This window comes from Chiloscyllium plagiosum, unplaced genomic scaffold (genome assembly GCF_037043375.1).
Source record: "Chiloscyllium plagiosum isolate Xiang-an unplaced genomic scaffold, Cpla_swu_hap1 HiC_scaffold_32, whole genome shotgun sequence".
In the NCBI taxonomy this organism is placed as follows: Eukaryota; Metazoa; Chordata; class Chondrichthyes; order Orectolobiformes; family Hemiscylliidae; genus Chiloscyllium; species Chiloscyllium plagiosum.
In genome coordinates, this window is record NW_028270170.1 from 39,608,098 (window position 1) to 39,632,104 (window position 24,007).

General features: G+C 44.8%; 1 protein-coding gene across 2 annotated transcripts in view; it reads left to right on the plus strand.

Annotated features, from left to right (window-relative positions):
• The first annotated feature begins 2,892 nt into the window (after positions 1–2,892).
• The window catches only part of wnt9b (wingless-type MMTV integration site family, member 9B), a 42,969-nt gene continuing 21,854 nt past the window's right edge, over positions 2,893–24,007 (plus strand). For both annotated transcript variants that reach the window (XR_015752519.1, XM_043675305.2), the window contains exons 1-2: positions 2,893–3,001; positions 3,325–3,578. Coding sequence is in view for 1 of the 2 variants with exons in the window: in XM_043675305.2 (XP_043531240.1) it covers positions 2,916–3,001; positions 3,325–3,578 (340 nt within the window). In the remaining variant the exon portion in view is untranslated. The remainder of the gene's footprint in view (positions 3,002–3,324; positions 3,579–24,007) is intronic.

Consider the following 24,007-nt stretch of genomic DNA (forward strand, 5'->3'; position numbering starts at 1 on the left):
TGAGACCACTATATCCGGGTACCTGAGAGCTCTATACCCGGGTACTTGACAGCAATATACCTGGGTACCTGAGAACACTATACCCGGGTACCTGAGACCACTATATCCGGGTACCTGAGACCACTATACCCGGGTACTTGACAGCAATATACCTGGGTACCTGAGAGCACTATATCCGGGTACCTGAGAGCTCTATACCCGGGTACCTGAGACCACTATATCCGGGTACCTGAGAGCTCTATACCAGGGTACCTGAGAGCTCTAAACGTGGGTGTCAGAGAGCACTATACCCGGGTACCTGAGAACACTATACCTGGGTACCTGAGAACACTATACCCGGGTACCTGAGAACACTATACCTGGGTACCTGAGAACACTATACCCGGGTACCTGAGAGCACTATACCAGGGTACCAGAGAACTCTAAACCTGGGTACCTGAGAGCACTATACCAGTGTACCTGAGAACACTATACCTGGGTACCTGAGAGCACTATACCAGTGTACCTGAGAACACTATACCTGGGTACCTGAGAGCACTATACCAGTGTACCTGAGAACACTATACCCGGGTACCTGAGAGCACTATACCAGGGCACCTGAGAGTACAGTACTCGGGTGCCTGAGAGCACTATACCCGGGTACCTGAGAGCACTATATCCGGGTACCTGAGAGCTCTAAACCTGGGTGTCTGAGAGCACTATACCCTGGTACCTGAGAACACTACACCCGGGTACCTGAGAGCACTATACCCAGGTACCTGAGAGCTCTATATTCGGGTACCTGAGAGCACTATACCCAGGTACCTGAGAGCACTATATCCGGGTACCTGAGAGCTCTAAACCTGGGTGCCTGAGAGCACTATACCCAGGTACCTGAGAACACTATACCCAGGCACCTGAGAGCTCTAAACCTGGGTGCCTGAGAGCACTATACCCGGGTACCTGAGAGCACTATACCTGGGTGTCTGAGAACACTATACCTGGGTGTCTGAGAGCACTATACCCGGGTACCTGAGAGCACTATACCTGGGTGTCTGAGAACACTATACCCGCGTACCTGAGAACACTATACCCGGGTACCTGAGAGCACTATAGCTGGGTACCTGAGAACACTATACCTGGGTGTCTGAGAACACTATACCCGGGTACCTGAGAGCACTATACCTGGGTGTCTGAGAACACTATACCCGGGTACCTGAGAGCACTATACCCGGGTACCTGAAAACACTATACCTGGGTACCTGAGAACACTATACCTGGGTACCTGAGAGCACTATACCAGGGTACCTGAGAGCACTATAGCTGGGTACCTGAGACCACTATACCCGGTTACCTGAGAGTACTATACCCTGGTACCTGAGAGCTCTAAACCTGGTTGTCTGAGAGCACTATACCAGGGTACCTGAGAGCACTATACCCTGGTACCTGAGAGCTCTATATCCAGGTAACTGAGTGCTCTAAACCTGGGTGTCTGAGAGCACTATACCCGGGTATCTGAGAGCACTATACCCAGGTACCTGAGAGTCCTAAACCTGGGTGTCTGAGAGCACTATACCCAGGTACCTGAGAGCACTATACCCAGGTATCTGAGAGCTCTATACCCGGGTACCTGAGAACACTATACCCGGGTACCTGAGAGCTCTAAACCTGAGTGTCTGAGAGCTCTAAACCTGGGTGTCTGAGAGCACTATACCTGGGTACCTGAGTGCACTATACCCCGGTACCTGAGACCACTATACCCGGGTACCTGATAGCTCTATACCCGGGTATGTGAGAGCACTATACCCTGGGTACCTGAGAGCTCAATACCCGGTACCTAAGAGCTCTATACCAGGGTACCTGAGAGCTCTATACCAGGGTACCTGAGATCTCTATACCCGGGTACCTGAGAGCTCTATACCCGGGTGCTTGAGAGCACTATACCCGGGTACCTCAGAGCACTATACCCAGGTACCTCAGAGCACTATACCAGGGAACCTGACAGCTCTATACCTGGGTACCTGAGAGTTCTATACCCAGGTATCTGTCAGGTCTATACCCGGCTGCTTGACAGCTGTATACCTGAGTACCTGACAACTCTGTACCTGAGTACCTGACAGCTCTATGCCTGAGTACCTGACATCTCTATTAGATTAGATTACAGTGTGGAAACAGGCCCTTCGGCCCAACAAGTCCACACCGACCCGCCGAAGCGAAACCCACCCATACCCCTACATTCACCCCTTACCTAACACTACGGGCAATTTAGTATGGCCAATTCACCTAACCTGCACATCTTTGGACTGTGGGAGGAAACCGGAGCACCCGGAGGAAACCCACGCAGACACGGGGAGAACGTGCAAACTCCACACAGTCAGTCGCCTGAGTCGGGAATTGAACCCGGGTCTCTGGCGCTGCGAGGCAGCAGTGCTAACCACTGTGCCACCGTGCCGCCCACAATGCATGAGTACCTGACAACTCTGTACCTGAGTACCTGACAGCTCTATGCCGGAGTACCTGACAACTCTGTACCTGAGTACCTGACAGCTCTTTACTCGGATTACTGAAAGCTCTATGCCCAGGTATATTACAGGTCTATACCCGGGTATCTTACAGGTCTATATCCTGGTGCCTGACAGCTGTAAAGCCGTGTATCTGACTGCCCTTGGGACCAGCCACCCCTCCAGGTGCTCCAGAGCCACAGGCACCTGAGCCAGAATCCCCGCCTCCCCACTTCCCTTTCCAGCCAATCAGACCGTTGAGTGGGCAGGAGGCGAGCCAATAGGCTGAGACCTGGATACGGTGGCTGGGCTGTGCCCGGGTTTGGTGGAGGTGGTGGGAGGGGGGAACCTTTAGCGGAGCGCTCAGGCGAGCGGCTGAACAGAGGCAGCTCCGGCAGAGCCGGACGAGATGAGGAGCTGCAGAGAGCGGACAAGATGCGCTGCCGGCTGCCGAGCCCCGGCTGTCTGATCACCCTGCTGACGGCGGCGAGCATCCTACCCCCGGGAGAGCCTTACTTCGGGTCGGTTCCTGGCTCCTCAATGTAGCATCCATCCTCACAATAACTCTTAACGGGATAAAGCCTCCTGTTTCAAGCTGTAACAATGTTGCTCCGGAATAGTAATTGGGGATAGAGTTTGAAATATTCCAGCCAGACATTGAAAGCTGGTGAACTCAAAGAGAAAACCACTGCTGTCTCTGTAAAGTTGCACATTAGTTGTCCCTGTGCCTCACTCTATTTGCGTCAGTTAGTCTGACAGGTACCTGTCCTTTCCATCCCCCCCCCCCCCCCCACTACCCATCCTTCCCCCTCCTGAATCATTCTCTTCCTTTCTCTTGGAGCAGATTGACCGGGAAGGAGCCGCTCTCCGTGCTATCGAGCCCGGTCCTGGAGGACTCGGGGCCCGGGAAGGTTCACCTCAAACAGTGCGACAGCTTGAAGCTGTTCCGCCGCCAGAAGCGGCTGTGCCGGAGAGAGCCCGGTCTGGCGGAGGGGCTGAGGGACGCGATCCGCCTCAGCGCACTCGAGTGCCGCTACCAATTCAGGACGGAGCGTTGGAACTGCAGCCTGGAGGGCAGGGCTAATCTCCTCAAACGGGGTGAGTAGGGCGAGGGGGTTAGTTTGTATCGGTCCCTCAGAGTAAGCTTTGAATAGCATCACTGATAATGAACGATGTTATATTGGGACATCCCTAATTAGGTGAATAATCTGCTTTAGCTCCGGGAACTCTGTTCATTTTCACATGAGCAACAATGTATAGCAGATGGAGATCTGTGTCTCTGAGTGTGTTACGCAATGTGTTATGTGTCTCTGCGCGTGTATATCCGTGTATATTGTTGTCTGTCTCTCCTTGCTGTTTGTATGTATATCCATGTTTGATTAGACCTCTAGATGTGCTGTCTCTCTCCTTGCTGTTTGTATGTATATCTGTGCTTGATTAGACCTCTAGATGTGTTGTCTCTATGTTTGAATATACCTGTGGTTAACTGTGTCCCTCTCGCTTTGCTCGTCTGCGTCTCACTGTGTGCCTCGCTGTTTTTGACTATATCTATCTCTCTCTCTCTGTGTCTCTGTCTTTGACTATATCTGTATATCCCTCTGTGTCCCCGTCTGATTATGTCGGTCACCCTGTCTCTGTTTTTAACCATATCTGTGTGTCTGTATCTCCGACTTTGACTGTGTGTCTTTTTGTGTTTATCTCTGGACATTTATCACTTCTCCGTCTGTTTGATTTTCCAGTCTAAGGACTGGACACTTTAATTTCCGGGATTACATACACATTCGAAACCTCTTTCACCCCAACTGTAACCGCTCCGACCAGTCTCAGTGGCTCGCCATCTCTCTCCGCCAGAGATGGGCGTATTGGACGCAACTCCCACTTGCTCTAATTCGTAAACACCTCTGAAATGATCCGGCCTGAGTTGGGGAGGTGGGGGTCGATACTCGCGCTCAGTGTTTTCAAATCGCGTTCAACAAGTTCGCCAAAACAAATTACTTTCTGGAAGCGCACCTCTAAAGACACAAAGTGCCGGAGAAGCTCAGCCGGAACTGTGGAGAGAGAAACGCAGCAGAACGTTTCGAGACCAGTGACTCTTCAGCCTCTAGAGCGACTTGAGTCTGAAGGAGGCAGGCTGTGAGGTGGAAGGTAGTGTTCTCTGAGTAGGAGGAAGCGGGGGAAGGAGGTAAACGAACCCCCGATACCAGTGTGCGGTTCCTGGTAGGAACAGGGACCTTTCACTCGGTGGTGGGGAACTATCTTAGAGATCCACTGCTTGCCATTTTCTATAGAGTATCAGACAGTATTTCAGGCATAATCTTGTTGTGCAGTGTAGAATACCAAGATAACATTACACCCTATCATTGCCCATGTGATATTACCATGTTCTGAGGAATCCTGGTGAGTTACAATAGAGCAATTCGCATTACCGCGAGATTCTCATGACCCTGCGGTATATTGAGCAATGCAAAATGTCATTCGTTACAGCATGTGCTCTGCTCCGGGCAACCAACATATCGGAATATATTGAATTTGGCAGAGCATTACTGTATTCGGCAATATTTGAGGAGATTACAGCGGATTATAGAATATCATAGATTAGATTAATATCAAAGGAGGTGAAATAGGATATCTCGGTCCACAGTTAAATATTGCAAATAAAATGTGACCTGGGAAATCATTGCAACGTATGCGGTGTTATTTGGAAGTGGGTGCAGTGGTCACTGAATAGTTTAGTTGCACACTGCAGTGAGGATATCATTGGATTGTGTCGGGTGTTATTGTAAACAGGGTTGGAACACAGTGAGATTCACCGATAGGTTTTTAGATGGTTCGTGCCAGATCCACACTGTTTGGCACCAATCTGAAAAGAGGGTGTGTGAAATAATATCGGGGGCTGTTTAATGACAGCGGGCTCGGGTTGAAACGCTGATTGGGAGGTCTCCTGGTCTGAGTGCAAGGCGTATGCCCCCTGTCGGAAACGGACTACAGCGACTCGACAGGGAGACTCCCAAGATACGAGTTTTACCCCATTCAGGGGGTATGCTTCCGCTGGAGTGAAGGTTCTGCCAAGCAATCCATCCCGTTTCAAGATTACCCATCCCCACCCCCCACCCCCACCCCCGTCAACCTCCACCTCCCTAAGAATTTGCAGTTGAGTCCTGGGAAGAAATTGCAGGTTTCTTTTTGGACTGAGCTGCGGAGTTGTGGTTAGGCGGGCTGGCCCAACAGCTTTCTCTGTGCATTAAGCTTCATTGCCCAGGGTTCTTTAACTTGCTTCTTCAAACAGTATCCTCACCGGGGATAGAAGTCAACCGCTCCCTTCCAATCCGCGCCGAATAGCTTTCCCCCTTTCAGCCTGGTCCAGTCAGTGTGGGCGAGTCACTCAGCCCCTGAGCTGGAATCTGCACCCTGCCACCACCCACACATACCCTTTGTGGCTCTTCAGGGGTGAATCGTGTCCCGGGGTCAGTCACCAAGTAAAACGCAGTTATTACTGTTTCTAGAATTTGCGGAACATAACCGCTTCTGGCTTTGGGAAAGGACCTGCGTGTGTGAGAGAACATTACCCTCCCGTAACCTGGCTGTGAGCGGGGTTGAGGTATTGTGTGATGGAGTTTTGTTTTGTGTTTTCTCCACGTGCGCCTGTTATTATGTAGTTACGTATTTCGAAGCAAAACGTTTGGATTCAGGCAATGCTCATCCAGGGAGAGCTTTTCGAACCGTGCCTAAGTAACACTGCACTTGGGAGAACACACACATTCACAGACCCGCACTCTCCCCTTCTCATACACACACACACTCTCATTCACACACATTCACACTCAGACTCACTGTCTCCCCCACACATGCGTTCACACTCATAAACTTTCTCTCACCCACACATCACATTCACACACTCTCCCTTTCTCACACACTCACTCACTCTCTTCCCCCTCACACATTCACACTCAGATTCGCTGTGTCAACTTCACACATATCCACACTCATAAGCCGGCACTTTCTCTCACCCACACATCACACTCACAGATTCACTTTGTCCCTAACACACATTCACAGATTCACTCTCCCACACACACACATTCACACTCAGACTCACTGTCTTCCCCTCACATAAACGTTCACACTCATAAACCTGCACTTTCTCTCACCCACTGATTCACATTCACAGACTCACACTCTCCCCACTCACATACATTTACACAGATAAAACCGCACTTTCTCTCACACACACTCACAGACCCACACACTGTCTCACGCATTCATGCATACTCACAGACCCGCACTCTCTCTCTCACACTCACAGACCACAAATTCTTCCCCACCCCCCGCACACATTCACATTCGCAGACCCACACATCGTCCCTCTCTCACACACATTTACTGTCACCCTCTCTCACACACATACTCATGCACAGACTCTCGCAAATTCGTATTCACAGACCTACACACTCTCCCCTTCTCTCAAACACACACACATTACTCCCTCTGTCACACAGATAATCGTTCTTGCGGACGCACACAATTTACTCATTCACATTTACACTGACACACACGTGTTGAGACTTGCTGTACTGTTAAAAAAAAGTCCTTTAATAACCAATTGATGTGCACGATTAATCATTACTAAAAAGTCAACACGGATCATTCTCGGAAGCATTAGCTATTAAACTGTGGCTCTGCCAGTCCAGGGGTTGAAGGGTCACCGAGCTGCTGCACTGGGTGGGAAGCGCTCGGAGCTACCTGAAGATCCCTTTCAGCACCAAGTTCTGGCGGCTCCTTCTTATTTGCGAAGGAGGAAGGTCTAGGAGGATGATAGAAGGGAGGACCTTTCCACCGGGCCATTGCTGAGATCGTTAAGGGGATGGGGAGTTACTGTTTACGAGCTAATTTCACTTTCAACAACCCGTGGCTCGATATGCAGCCTCTGTCCAGACTGGGATTTCACATTTTACCCAGTGACGTCAGAGATACCTCAGGTTAACCAAGGTCTACATGGGTCTTCAGATACAGATCAAAGTGCTCCATTTGTGCCGCCAACTGCTGTTTTCAATGTCCCCATCACGGTTTAGTGAGAAGGTGCACAAGAAGCTGGGATAATCCCGGGACAGAGGGACAGAGGCAGCAGCAGCAGCGAGAAACCGGGTCGATATCTGCCCCCCCTCTCTCTCACACACACACTGCATCGCCCGCTCATCCGCCGGCAATCTCGCTAATTGCCGCGATATTTTTAGATCGGAAAGGCGTTCGTTCGTTCCCAGAGGAAAAGGGCGTTCGGATGGATGTCAGCTCAGGCACGCAACGAGCGCCTTTCATCTGGGCGACATTTCAGTCAAAATAACACGAGCGGGCTGTGGGGTGGGGGCCCGGTATCGATTCAGCAACATCATTTCATCCCCGGCTACCAGTGTGAGCCCGGTCCAGGAACAGAGAGTGAAACCACTCGCACGGAACCAACACAGAGCTCCTAACCTGTCACCGGAGCATTTAACCGGCTCTCAGAGAGAGAGGCAGGCAGGCAGACAGAGAGAGAGAGGGACAGGTAGGCAGGGAGAGACAGAGAGAGAGCGAAACAGAAAAAGACAGAGAAAGAAACAGAAAGAGATAGGCAGAGAGTGAGACAGGCAGAGAGAGAAAAACAGACATAGTCAGAGAGTGAGACAGAAGAAGACTGAAGACAAAGGGATACACAGAGAGACAGACAGAGTCAGACAAAGACACAGAGAGAGAATCAGAGAGATCGATAGAGAGGCAGAGGGACAGAGACAGATAGACAGAGAGACAGACAAAGATCGATATATAGAGAGAGAGATACTCAGACGGAGAGACAGAGAGAAGGTGAAGAATGCTCTCCGGTGATACTCAGACAGTTGTATACAATGCAATTGATAAATCAACACGATTCTGGTTTTATTTTGGTCTCTTGGTTTAGTTGTTACATTTATTACTAAGCTACCCTAGGACAATAATAGGAACACTGAATGGCTACAGTGAGGGAGGCCATTCGTAGCCTGTCTCTTTGCCCGCCTTCTGCAAATGGAACTCTGCTAATCCCAGGTTCCCCGCTCTCTCCTCATTGTCCCGCCAATGTATTTTCCTTTCGGTCTTTATCCGATTCTCCACTGATAGCTCTGATTCAGCCTGCATCAACCTCACTGTCGAGGGGTAGAGCATTTGGTTCTTTTGCTAATCACCTTAAATCTGGCTCCTCTGCCTCTCGCACATGAGTCAATTGGGACTGTTTTTCCATGTTTACTCTGTTCATGGCCCTCAGTAATCTGAAAGCTTCTTTCAAATCTCCTGTCAATTTCCTCCAAGGGGAACAGCCCCAGCTTCGCCAATTAATTTTTCTTTCCGTTCAAGAGATGTGGGAATTACTGGAAGGGCCAGCAGTTATTGTCTATCACTTTGGCAAAGATGGTGGTGGGTCATATTTCTGAACTGCTATTGTGTGTGTGTGTGTGTGTGGGGGGGGGGGGGGGGGGGGGGGGGAAGCTGGGGGAACACCCACTGGGCCATTAGGGAGGGAATTCCAGGATCCTGACCCAGCAACAGTGAAGGAATGGTGATATAGTTCCATGTCAGGATGATGTGTGACTTAGAGGGGAACTTGCAGGTGATGGTGTTATCATGCATCTTTATCCATTTAGATAAAAAAATGATTTAGAGTTTAGAAAGTGCTACTGAAAGAACTTTGGTGAATTTCTGCAATGCATCTTGTAGATGGTACATGCTGCTACTACTGTGTATCAGTGGTGGAAGGAGTGAATGTGGTGCCAGTCAAGTGAATTAGCTTTTCCTGGATGCTGTTGAGCTTCTTGGAAGTTGTTGGAGCTGCACACAAGCAGGTGAAAAATATTCCATCACGTTTATACTTTGTAGCTGGTGGACAGGCTTAAAAAATCAGGAGGCGAGTTACTCACTGCAAAATTCTGAGTCTCTCAACTGCTCTTGTAGCCACAGTATTTACTTTGCTGGTATAATTCAGTTTCTGGTCAATGGTGACCCTTAGGATGTTGATAATGGGGGATTCAGTGAAGGTAATGCTATTGAATTTCAAGGGCTGATGGTTAGATTCTCTCTCAGTGATGATGATGATTTTCTGGTCATGCACTGTCCCTTACCCCTAGAATAATTTTCATAACCCCCCCTGCCTCATCTCCAAAACCCTTATCTCCTTTTAAAGTCAGGTGGTTAGATTCTCACTCATTGATGATGATGATAATTTTCTGGTCATGCACTATCCCTTACCCCTAGAATAATTTTCATTATCCCCCCTACATCATCTCCAAAATCCTTATCTTTTAAAGTCAGGTGCCTAGTTATCAGAATTCTATCAAAGAATACTCCAATTGTGAGTGGTGCAGAGTTTTATAAAACAGTTCCATTTAAGCTTCCTTGTTGTTATACTCCATACTGCTATTTATAAAGGCCAAGATTCTGTAAGCATTTTAAATCAGTTTCTCAATCTGCCCTGTCACCTTCAATGATTTGTACACAATTGTTCCCAGTCTCCTTGCTTCTGCACTTTCTTTCAATTTGTGCCCATTTGTTTTTTTTTGTGTGCACATTCTTCCTAATTAGAATCACTTCACTCTTCTGTACATTAAATTTCATCTGCCACCTACCTGCCCCTTCCAACAGTCTGTTTGCATCTCTTCAAACCTGTCCAAACCCCCTCTCCATTCAGCATACCTACAAAATTTGTGTCACCTGCACCCTATACACCCAAGTCCAAGCCATTAACCAAATCAAAATGTGCAGTTAAAAAACCCCTGAAAGAAGCCCGCATTCTCCACTTACTTTGTGGGCGGCACGGTGGCACAGTGGTTAGCACTGCTGCCTCACAGCGCCAGAGACCCGGGTTCAATTCCCGACTCAGGCGACTGACTGTGTGGAGTTTGCACATTCTCCCCGTGTCTGCGTGGGTTTTCTCCGGGTGCTCCGGTTTCCTCCCACAGTCACAAAGATGTGCGGGTCAGGTGAATTGGCCATGCTAAATTGCCCGTAGTGTTAGGTTAAAGGGGTAAATGTAGGGGTATGGGTGGGTTGCGCTTCGCCGGGTCGGTGTGGACTTGTTGGGCCGAAGGGCCTGTTTCCACACTGTAAGTAATCTAATCTAATCTAATCTAATTGTGAATACTGGACATCAGAAACAAAAACATGAATAATTGGAAAATGTCAATAAGTCTGGCGGCATCTGTGGAAAGAAATTAGAGTTAACATTTCGGGTCCGGTAATCCTCCTTCAGAACTGAAGAAGTTCAGTTCTGAAGAAGGGTCACTGGACCAGAAATGTTAACTCTGATTTCTTTCCACAGATGCTGCCAGACCTGCTGAGAGTTAATGGACCTGAAACGTGAACCCTGATTTCTTTCTATAGATATTGCCAGACCTACTGAGATTTTCCAGCAATTTCTATTTTTGCATGGTTAAAAAGCTTGGAACTGTAGGTAAATTTAAAAATAAAAGACAAAAAGAAGAACTGTTTAAACTCAGCAGATTAGGTAGTGTCAGTGAATGGAGTGACATGAAATTCTGATGATAGATCATTGCCCTGAAAGGTTAACTTTTGTTTCTATCTGCAGATGATGCTCAGACCTGCTGAGTATTTCCAGATTTTCTGATTTTTCCATATTTCAGAATTCTGGCATCTGCAGTATTTTGCTTTTGTGTTGGAACTGTTTGTGTGGTGTATCAGTTAATGGCCATTAGTATCAGATCTTAGATAGAATTATCTGGAATGTACAGAAAAAGTGCATTCCGTCCATCTGTCTCTGCTGGTGTTTATCTTGTACATGAACCGCCTCCATTCTATCTAGATCATTTCAATCTATCAGCACTAACACACATTAACATTGTGCCTTTATGGCCGAAAGAGTGTCATGAAACAAAACATGAAACCAAGATCCAGAGAAGATAAGTGAACAAAGTTTGATCAAAGAAGTTAGTTTTAAGGAGACTGTTAAAGGAAGTGTACAAAGTTTATTTGGAAACACTAGCTTTTGGAGCACTACTCCTTCATCAGGTGGTTGTGTGATAACCACCTGATGAAGGAGCAGTGCTCCGAAAGCTAGTGCTTCCAAATAAACTGTTGGATTATAACTTGGTGTTGCGTGATTTTTAACTTTGTATACTCCAGTCCAACACCAGCATCTCCAAATCACGTTAAAGGAGGTGAATTAGTTAAACATGTCTTGAAGTCCAATGGGAGAATTCCAGAACTTAAGGCTGAGGCAGCTTAATTTATCCCTTATTATCCCCTCTCCCTCATGTATCTGTTTCTGTGAGGCCTTTTTGTGCAGTGGTAGCTTCCTCAGCACCAGGGGATTTGAGTTCACATCCCATCTCCAGATATGATGGCCACACTGAGGTGTCTCTACATTTCCATGCATGTCCATTGATTTTTTTTTCCCTACAGTTCCTTGAATAAAGTCAGAAAATGTTTGAAAAACATATTCCAGCAGGTAGAGAGAGGAAGGGAGATGAGTGCTGGCCAAATTGTAATTTTAAGTGAATCATTTTAGTTAATATCTAAATTCTTTTTCCAGGTTTGGAAAGCACTAGGCAAGTGACAGCTTCCAAAAATCCAACCTGTGCAGTCCAGTGGGTAACTAACTTGCCGATTTGCCGAAGCCTGTCCACTATCTACAAGGCACAAGTCAGGAGTATAATGGAATACTTCTCACTGGCTTGGATGGGGGCAGCAAAAACAACACTCATGAAGCTGGACAAAGCAGCCCAGTTGATTAGCACAACATCCACAAGCATCCACTCCCTCCACCACCCATAGTTGGTAGCAGCAATATGTACTATATACAAGATGCCCTGCAGAAATTCACCAAAGTTCCTCAGACAGAACCTTCCAGAACTTTCATGTAGAAGGACAAGGGCAGCAGATATGTGGGAACATCACCACCTTCAAGTTCCCCTCCAAGCCACTCACCATCCTGACTTGGAAATATATCCCTTCACTGTTGCTGGGTCAAAATTCTAGAATTCCCTCCCTAAGGGCATTGTGGGCGGCATGGTGGCACAGTGGTTAGCACTGCTGCCTCACAGCGCCAGAGACCCGGGTTCAATTCCCGCCTCAGGTGACTGTGTGGAGTTTGCACGTTCTCCCCGTGTCTGCGTGGGTTTCCTCCGGGTGCTCCGGTTTCCTCCCACCATCCAAAGATGTGCAGGGTCAGGTGAATTGGCCATACTAAATTGCCCGTAGTGTTAGGTAAGGGGTAAATGTAGGGGTATGGGTGGGTTTCGCTTCGGCGGGGCGGTGTGGACTTGTTGGGCCGAAGGGCCTGTTTCCACACTATAATCTAATCTAACCCACAGCACGTGAACTGCGGTTCTTTAACAAAGTAGCTCACTACCACCTTCTCAGGGACAACTAGGGACGGGCAATAAATGCTGGCCAGCCAGTGACGCCCACGTCCTATCAATGAATTGAAAGAAGTCACACAGTATTTATTTGCAGGGCGTTCACATTTGGAGGGTCACTGGATTCGAAAGGTTAAATTTCTTTCCAGAGATGCTGCCAGACCTGCGGAGTTTTTCCAGCAATTTCTATTTTTATTTCTGATTTCCAGCATCTGCAATTCTTTGGGATTTATTTTTGCAGAAGCGCCTTTTGTCAGAACTAACATCCGCAGTTAGGTTGGATTTGTTGCTGTTTCCTATACTCACTGATCTTGTATAACTTTTCCTTGGCCTATTATTATCTCCTGGGCAAGTCGATCATCAGGTAGGTTTTTGGGGGAGTTGTCACTTGCTCCCACATTAGGGCGGGGTGGGATTTATTCGAAATGACAATTTAAGTGGGACTGACCTCCCTCCTGCGCTCTCACTATTTTAAAGGATTTTACTGCAACGAAGGAGCTGTGTTGCACAGCCCCAAAACGAACCAATGATAATTGAGCCCTGGCATTTTCCATTGACATTCTCACGTTTTTACATTCTACAAATGGTTGTTCGCAATTCTTACGTTCTTCATCCTTTTCTATCAACAAAGCATTTGGTATTGTTGAAAATAAAATGAAATGGTGGGGGGGGTGGTTAGTCAGAGTTGACTCTTCAAAGTGTGTCTGGTTGATCCCAGAAATATTCATAGGATTTGAGCAGGATTTCTCCCTCTGTTCATCCAGTTCCCTCTCCATTCCCCAATTCCTGCTCCAATTCACAATACCGAGCTTCCGTTTTCCGATCCTTGTTTAGAGCTACAGTCCACTGATGAGTTAGAGCACAATTTGCGCAATGATTGCTAATTCTGGAGCTTGTACCATTCCGCTCCGTGCGCCACTTTGAGGCAGTTGTGATCCGGTTTCTTTTAACTGGGTTAATCCTGCACAGACCAGCGCCTGAAGCAATTAGGATGCCTTTACATCCGTTTTCTTAATTGTAACTCCCTACTCTTTGCATCGGTTTCAATTCTCCACTTGATTCCTATCTAGTCCTGAGCTAATTCCTGCTAGTCTTTTTCAGTTCAGCTCTTGAAAACCTGTTGTCAGCTGCTAACATTGACATTAAAGTAGTGTAGGAATACTATACAGGACGAGGTGGCGTGATACCCTGGTTGAACCTTGACTGTTTCACATTTAATTTCACGTTATGAAACGTCATAAAGCGCCGAGTGCATCTTATAATCGCTGCTGGTACGTTGCACGTCTTTGACCCGAGCCCTATATCTAAGCAGATCATTCCCAGGCGAAAACGCACACACCCACAAGCATAACGGCAACGAAAACGTTTATGTTTAAAACAAAATCATCAGAAATAAATATAAAACCAGCATAGCTCCAGTCTCTCATGAGAGAAAGAGGACTGGTGGTGGTTTAACCTGAAGGTCACCATGTCTCAGGTTCGAGTGTGAAAAGCAGGGATCTTCATAATCCCTTCAGTTTGCCTGAGAATTGAACTCTTGCTATTAGCATCACTTTACATTGTAAACCAACCATCCAGCTAACAGAACCAGAAATGCAGAGAAAGAATAAGCGAACAATTCATTTCAGAATCCTATTAATAATGCAACTCATTCCAGCACTTTTAATTTTAATAATTTACCTTCTGCCCCATTGTATTTTCTCATACACAATTCCAACATTTTTAAGTGCCAAGAATCAGTCTCGGCCATAGTTCCTAATGCAGCAGGACCATTATTAGGGTCAGAATTAATAATCTCATGATGGCGGACTTTCCAAGTTTGAAAAGGGCTACATCACATTTGCAGTGAGTAAGTCGATTACTGAATCAGCAGCACTCATGTACAGCTTTAGAAAGTAACCATGCATATCCTTACCTGCCTGTCATCTTGCCAGCAATTATGATAAAGACCATGATAAAGAACCTGGCAAAAAGATGATAGCTGACAGTTATTGATGGCAATGTCTATCCTGGACAGAGATTGAAAGTGTTTTCGCATTTGATTTTCCCTGCAATTTGCTTCTCTTTGGTAACGCCAGTCAAATGCCCCAGGAAGTTGGACTAAACATGGGGCTGTCAAATCAGTATCATATTGTCCAATATACAATTGTACATTTACCCATCTGGCCATCAAGGAAATAAAAGCAAGGTACTTAAGATACACTAGATCTGAAATAAAACCAGGAAGTTCTGGAGAAACTCAGGTCTGGCAACATCTGTGGACAGAAAAACAGAGTTAATATTTTAAGACCAAGTTAGCTCTTCATTGGTCATCAAAAGAGTGATTTAAAGTATCATAGTCCTTGAATAGTGGGCAATAATTGAGTTATGCAGCAAAACTTATCTCTTTGAATTTAATAAGACTGATAGAAATTCATTGCCAGCAACAGAACAGAACAGGCTATAATGTTGGTTGTCTTCAGTGACTGCTATTTAATTGATTTCAATGAAATTTAATATTTCCTGCTATGATGGACAGTCAATCCCATAATCTCTGTTCTTCACAACTACAGAAAATGAATTCCTATCTGTTCAAAAGATTAAGAAGATCATAAGTAATGAGATCATGGCCATTTGGCCCATCAAGCCTGCTTCAACATTGATAATATACAAGGATGACAAAATTCTGCCGTATTACAACATTCTACAGTCTCTCTTGACTTAAATAATATTTTGCTTTTGCATTCTTCCTGTCAAAGAGGACAACCTCACAGTTCCTACATTTTGCACCATCTACCAATCTTTTTTGACCAAGTGCTTAAACTATTTATATCTCTTTGCAGACTCTTTCTAACCTCACAACTTGACTTTTTACCTATCTTTGTATCATCGGCAAACTTGGATACAATATAGCCTATCCCTCAATCCAAATCACTAATATAGATTATAAATGATTGAAATCCTAGCACTGATCTCTGTGAGACTTCGCTAGTTGCAGTTTGTCAACTTAAAAATCACCCATTTACCCAAACTCTGTTTCCTGTTAGTTAGCCAATCCTTTACCAATGCCAATATATTAAGTCAATGCCATGAGTTCTTCTCCTATGTTACAACCATCCTTAGAGGAGACTGGCAGGTGACAATAGTCATTCAACAAGTCAGTGCTGGTACGATGGGCCAAATTAGGTCCTTTTGCCCAATAACAATTCTGTAATTTTGTGATGTAATACATTTTTAAAGCCTTTTGGAAAACCTAGTTCATTACCTCTAGTGGTTCCCCAATATCTATCCAATGCATTACATCCTCAAATAATTTGTCAAACATGATTTCCCTTTCACAAAGCTGTGTTGATTCTTTCTGTCTATTTTACAAGATTCTAAACAATCTGCACAACTTCCTTAATAATGAATTTTACAATGTTTTCAATGATAGACCGAGTTTCCTGCTTTCTGACTCCCCTTTTCTTGAAGAGTGACATTATATTTATGGTTTTTCAATCTGCTGGGACCTTTTCAGAATCTAGGAGATTTTGGAATATTATAAATAATGCGTCTCTGTGGCCACTTCTTTCAAGATGCTAGAATACAGGCCATCTGATCCTGAGGATTGGTCAGGCATTGAATTTCAAGAAAATGTCTTGGGTCAAGGTGGGTGTCAACGTGAGGTGATTAAGGATCAGTACAATTGATTGGAGAGGTTAGTGAAAATGATTGGGGAATCAATTTTACACTTAACCAGGAATTAGAGCAGACTTTAATCCCTCCTACATTTCCTTGTTAGTTATTCAGGTAATAAGTCAGAACCCTCCAAAGTCTTTGACTGTAATTCAGATCTGGTGACTTTTTTGAAGGGTTCCAGACAGGTTCCAGTTGCCACAGTTGAGGTCAAAGAGCACTTCACAGAACAGCAATTGGCCAAGATCTTCCAATACAATGGAAGATCTTATCTCAACTGGACCCTGCTGACCTGCCATTTTGTTTGAGCTGTTTGGATATACATGCTGCTACATAATAACCAGTTAACTGTGGGCTAACAGCACTGCCTCTTGCTATGGTACAGTTCTGAATGCTCCTTTTTGCTCAATATTACATTTTAATTTTGTGCCTTGCACTGTTTCATCATGTTTCTGAATTTAATTTGTATGTGAATATTCTCAAGCACTTTTTGTAGGTTTTTCGTCCTATTCATATGGCAGCTGTACATGTAACCATTAAATGTAATAACAATGTAGACTTAAAAGGTGCCTCACATAGCAGCACATCCAATACCCATCCATCAATTCAATTGTCTGCAATGCACCATGGGGATCGAATGGCACAATCTGAAGTCAAAAGAAATCTTACCACACCGTGTCAAATTTCTACTAATTGTTAACACCACCATATCCAAGGTAGGAGTGACAATGCAGGTTTAGGATATAAGCAGTGTTCTCCTGTTCCCTGGATGCTGCCTGACCTGCTGCGCTTTTCCAGCAACACATTTCCAGCTCTGATCTCCAGCATCTGCAGACCTCACTTTCTCCTCAAAGATATAAGCAGTGTGCCTAACCGTGCACACCATGTCGTTAAGAGTGACCATGTTGTTTTATTCTTTCATCTTTGATTTCTTTCTTAATAAAGGAGACATTTTAGACACTACACTAAAATTTGCTGGAGCATGATATCGCATTTGATAGGCTTTTCCCATTCTCCTCTGCTCAAAATATTTCTTAAACAGGATGATTTGTACGTTCATAATGGTGAACACTACTAAATTCACTGTACATTACAAGAAATTATACATCATATTGTATGTTGACTGATTTTCATGCTAGCTCATTTGTTTGGTATCTGCACTTTTTATAATTGCTGGTTTCTTTCTGTTTTGAACTGGTGATGGTTCCCACCATGGTGAAATTCTAATGCAATCTTCAATTGTGAAGAAACCTGAGTCAACCTGACCAGTAAGGTTCAAACTGCAGATATGCTGATCCTGTTCCAAGCAATGGTACGACCACTGTGAAGTGCAGTAGCCAGGCATGGCTATGTGTCTAAATAATACAATCTCACACTTGAGGAATGATCAGACAATAAAGTCATAATATTCAAAGTTATGTGCCTGCTGGGAATGTGGGACTAGTGTAGTTGGTGATGTATTTTTGGCAGTACAGACTCAATGGGCTGAAGGACCTCTTCTGTACTGTCTGATTCTATGAAGGCACAGGGCAAGTCTGAAGTACTGTGCTTTTATTTCCTTGATAGCCAGAGGAGTAAATGTACAATTGTATGTTGGACAATATGATACTGATTTGACAGTCCCATGTTTAGCTTTTAGTGCACATGTAACAGGGAGGTAATTATTAGAATTTTGCAGTTGGTTTAGTAACCTTGGAATAGCAAGTCTGGTGGATGAGACAGGTGAAGCCCTGCTCTGCTGGTCACTATTGAATGGTACCTTTTTAAAGGCACTTTAGCACAGATAATTGGCAAGCGTAAGATTGGCTTTGGCTGTGATGAGTTACTTGATCCAACAAGAAGTTGACAATAGGTTAACACAGGAGAGTGGACCATTGAATGAGGTACTATTGGGCAGTATCTGTCAGTGAAATAGTATCCCAATGGTTGTCAAGAGGTGAACAATAATAATTTAGAGGAAAAGCTGAAGAGAAATCAATGTTTGGAACATTTGAATTTGTAATGGTTGCCTGGAACCATGTTGTTTGCAAACAAGGACAGTTCCAACAAGACAACAGATAGAATATAATGTTGGGAAGTGTAAAATTATGCACTTTGTTCATAATTCGAAATCAGAATATTTTTAGGAGTATGAAAATTGCACATTTTGATGTTCGGAGAGACCTGGCTATGCTCATAAATCAACATAGAGAGCATACGGCAAGTTATTTAAATGGGAACTGACACGTTGGCATTTATTGAACATTATACTATAGGAATAAAGAAGTTGTACTGCAATTTTCAAGGCTTTAGTGAGACCATAGCTGGAAAACTGTGCAGTTTTGTCTCTATATTTAAGGAATGATATATCTGCATTGGAAGTCACTAATTTTGTTCCTGGGATGAGGAGTTTGGCCTGATTTACTTTGACAACATTGGATCTATAGAATATAGTTTCTATTGGGCATGTAGTCTCTGGAGTTCAGAAGACTGAGAGGTGATCCCATTTAAAAAAAAAACATTAATACAGTAAATATGAAGAGATCATTTCTGATGGTTGGCAAAACCTAAAACAGGGGCCCACATTGTCAGGATAAAGGGCCAACATTCAGGACTGAGATGAGGAGAAATTACTTCACTCAAAGGATTGTGAATCTTTGGAACTAACTATCCAAGTGGATTGTGGATGCTCCACTGTTGAATACATTTAAGGTTTGGATGGGCAGATCAAGAGGTATGGGAACAGGCAGAAAAATACTTGACAATAGTGATTATTCATGATCATACTGAATGGTAGACTGCACTCAAATGACTATTTGCTCTATTCCTGCTCCCATTCCTTGTGTTCATCAGTTTCAAGTCCTGACTTGGAGCATTTTCAAACTGCAAAAGAGTTTGGATGAAAATTATTTGTAGGAAAGTACATTTTGTGAATGTTGTTGGTTTAGTTAGCATTAAAAAACTTATTATTACTCATGTGAAAGACTTTTTCCTGGGAATCATTCATTACCCATGATGAACTGATGGTTGAGCATTCTTTTTTTAAGACCTTTACCAACACAGCTATGAATCTGACTGATGTGGTTGGTAGAAAGTGAGGACTGCAGATGCTGGAGATCGGAGCTGAAAATGTGTTGCTGGAAAAGCGCAGCAGGTCAGGCAGCATCCAAGGAGAAGGAGAATCGACGTTTCAGACATGGGCTCATGCCCGAAATATCGATTCTCCTGCTCCTTGGATGCTGCCTGACCTGCTGCGCTTTTCCAGCAACACATTTTCAGCTCTGATCTCCAGCATCTGGAGTCCTCACTTTCTCCCAGAAGATTTTAACCTACTGTGAATCCTCTTACAAGGATGCCTTCCTTGAAGAAGCTCTCTTCCTGAAGGGCTCATGCCCGAAACGTCGATTCTCCTGCTCCTTGGATGCTGCCTGACCTGCTGCATTTTTCCAGCCACACATTTTCAGCTCTGATGTGGTTGGTAGTCTGGAAGGGCTGATATCTCCAAACACCCTCCCTGTGGCTGAGGTCTCACCCTCAATCAATGGAGAGGTGAACATTTGATTCTATGAGAACTCCTCCACCTCTCCCCTGCTCAGCTGTAACACAGAATCATCATTTCTATCTTGGCGAGCTTCCATGAGTTCACATAGTTACCTTAACTGGGGTAAAGTGAACCCACGTACCTTGTTCTTGACTACAAGCAATAAAGCAGGATTAAGATACCACAGTGACACTGGCAAGGGGACATGCCATGAAAGGTGAATTGGTATTTAACTCCTCCTGCACTGTTAGCTTGAAACAGCTTGTTAATCACTCGAGCAGTGAGCTGAATCTGTACACGGTCCACCTGCTATGTTGGAGTTAAGTATCTGTTATTAATTGTATCCCACTCATCTCAGAAAGGCAACAGTCCCTGCAGGGTTACAGGTCTACTGCAGCTGACAGCTTTATGGCCCCAACTTGCTGCAATAATACTCTCCTGATATAATTCTTGTCAGAAAGCCTCCACAATTTGTGGAGTGGAGGGGACTTGCCCCCTTCATTCCTTGAGCTTTGGGGGTAGGTGGGCATGGTTGCTAATGAATGGAACCAAGAATCTGAGGTGAATTCTGACCGCTTGAGAGATTGGATTACACTTCCCAGTTTGGATTGGCTCGTATGAGATCTGAATTTTTTTTTCAAAAAGAAAAATTGCTTCAGTCCTTTTTGGCCTCAGGGGCACTTCACGCCACCTTAAAAGGGCATGTAGCTTTTGAACAAGAATGACCATTGCTGATGTGACCTTGCAGGTATTGGCAGACAGGTAACTATGGAAACTGACCCAGATTTGGAATGGGTTGTCTGGCCTTGATCAATGGGAGGATAGGGATTTCACTTGTGACAGCAATTCCTGGGGATGAATGTCTGCAGGCTATTTGGACCATGAGCATCACCGAGCCAGCAAATTCTTCCACAGGTGTGCTTTCCACCAGGGGCAGGGGTCACTGGATAGCGATCAGGTTCAGGAGCCCTGCAGGGTTTACTGCTCACTGCGCGGCCTGGGAACATTGAGGTCAACTCTTCCATTCCCACACACCTGGCTGAGATCATCCGTCTCTTCTGCACTGAAGGCTGCAATTCAAGCCTTCAGAGCTGCAATACATTCACAGAAATTAAAACAAGATCCCAAAACTCACCAAGTCTCCAGTAAAGACAAGTCATTACAGTGAAATGATCAGTGCTCTGTTATATTGGCACATTAGGCGGAGGTGTACATTGTTACCTATCTGTAGCCTCCATTCTTCGGACACTGAAACTGAAAGTTCCTTAAAGGGACATTACCTTCCTGAACAAAAGAACAATTTGCCTTCTTTCTCATGGTGACCTCAGGAACAAGTGATTCATTAAAATGACTGATGTGACAAGAAGCAAATCAGAAAAACGTATTGAACAATTTTAGTTGAATATGGTGCCCTTTTAAGATACAGAAAAGTAATATTCAGCAGTGACCTTCAAGTTTCCAGTTATATGAAAAATAACACAAGCCCAATATGAAGACAGCATGGTGGCTCAGTGGTTACCACTGCTGCCTCACAACACCAGGGACTCAGGTTTGATTCTACCCTTGGACAACTGTCCGTGTGGAATTTGTACATTCTCCCTGTGTCTGTTCGGTTTCCTTTGGGTGCTCTGGTTTCCTCCCACTGTCCAAAGATGTGCAGGTTAGGTGGATTAGCTAAAGGGAAATGCCTATGTTATCCAAGGATGTGTAGGTTAGGTGGATTAGCCATGGGAAATGTTGGGTCACAGGGATAGAGTGGTGAGGTTGGGGGTTGGCGGGGGTGGGGGGTTATGGGTGGATGCTCTTTGGAGAGCCGGTGTGAACTCGATGGGTCAAATTTAGTATTAATTGTGACTCAGTTAGCAGCACTTATGCATTTAATTGAGAAGGCTCTTGGTTTAAGTAAAAACATGCAAGAGTTCAGGGCAGTACTGAGGAAATGCTATGCTAAGGAGGTATTTTTGAAGGAAACTGAGGGACCCTATCTGTCCTTTCAGTTGGAGTAAAATACCCAATTGCAGAAGTGTAGGGGAATCATCCTGGCTAATAATTGTGCTATATTAGGTTCAACCAGTCTGAAAGATTGGTCTTGAAATGTTAACTGTTTCTCTCTCACAAATGTTGTCAGATCTGCTGAATCTTGCCAGCAATTTAAGTTTTTGTTTCAGATCTCCTGCATCCTCAATTCTTTGTTTTATTCTGGCTAATTATTATGCCTTACTTAACATTACAAATGCAGATTGTTTGGTCATTATCACATTACAGTTTGTGCAATGCTGCATGCAAATTAGCTGCCGTCAATGATTACACTTCAATTGTGCAAATATTTTATTGGCTGTAAAATGCTTTGAGACATTCAATAGTAGCGAGACGTGCTAAATAAATGCAAGTCTTGGATTATTGTGATTGTAATGAGGTCATCCAGGTGGAGCTCATAGAATATGAGTTTCCTGTTTGGGGCTGTTAATCTAGTCCAATCAGGGAGCCTGGCTGACAGAGATAAACAGGAGGGTCAGACATCCTGACACTTAAGACCTGGCTCAGAAGGAGCTGGATCAGTGGCAAGGATTCTCCATCTGTAAATAAATGGTGACTTGGTGACGGGGTACCAGCCTCTGTGGAGTTACTTCAGTGGTGATGAGAGAAAAGCACACTGCTGATGAAATTCACTCACAACAGTCATCTTTCAGTTAGGTCAAGCATTTCTGGCATCATGCTGTTATTTGGGAAGTTTGACTTGTTTGCTCCTACCATCAAAGACTGGACAAATGACATTGGGCAGATGAAAAGCAATGAGTAATTCTCCTGACAGCCTGTGGACTCACAATGTTTTTGGTTATTAGGAGCCTTAGCTTCCCTGAGGTACCAGGTACTGAAACCTTTCAAGAGTTGCAGGGTTTAATCAATGAATATTACAACTCTAAGCCTCCTCAAATTCTGAGATGCTATTAGGCAATTTGAGAACCAGGGTAATCCGTATCAGGATTTTTGATTAGGTTAAGATGATTAGCAGAAGAATGTGACTTTAGTTTAGCCTTTAATGAAATGCTGGAAGACCATTTGGTATGTGGGATTAATGGTGTAACCATGCAAATGCACCGGCTAGCTGAAGCCCAACAGGTCTTTAAACAGGCACTACACTTGGCTTTATCATTGGAAAATATGGCAAGTTATTCCAATGGAAATGAACACCCACGCCAGTCCAGCTGAGCTTGGGGGACATCACTTGAGTGCAGGCAATTGCATAGCCTCAGTCAGGGCATAGCCTGAACAGAGGGACTCCAGGTCAACCCACAGCAAAACCCTAAATTGAAGCCAAGCTTTGGCTAAATGTTTAAAAATTTCTTCAGGATCTGGTGCAGCAAGCCATTGGAGTTGTTGCTCGAATGCGAAGTCGAGACTAGACCTAAATGCAGTAAGAGAATTTATAGGCCAATATCCAGGGGAGTGCACACCATGAGAAATCCACCCACATCTGGTTTGGAACTGTTAAATTTCTTTGCAACATCCAAGTTGGAATCAATCAATGAAATGGTCACCTGGTTCTAATGGAGGTTGATACCGGTCTGGCTGTTTCAGTGAGAACAAAACCAATCTTTAACAAAATTTGCTCTGGACTCCAAACCTTAATTTTGTACAGCACCTCAGATGAACTGAGGACCTATAATGGGGAAATTTATCAGATTAATGGTACAACTTCGGTTCTGGTCTCTTATGAGAAGCAGCTGATTCAGTTACCATTGATAGCAGTAAAATGTTTGGGCCCAAGCTTGATGGGACAAAATTGGATGAGGAAGATTCACCAAGATCGGCTCAACATTTTTTAGGTGGAAGTGAGTGAAGTCCTAATTAAGTACGTGGACGTTTTTCAGGAAGCACTATCAAAGGAGCCAAGGCCATCTTGTATGTTGGCCAGGAAGCAATTGTTTGGCTCTGCAAGGCACACCCAGTGCCATTCGCCTACATGCAAAAGTAGATGG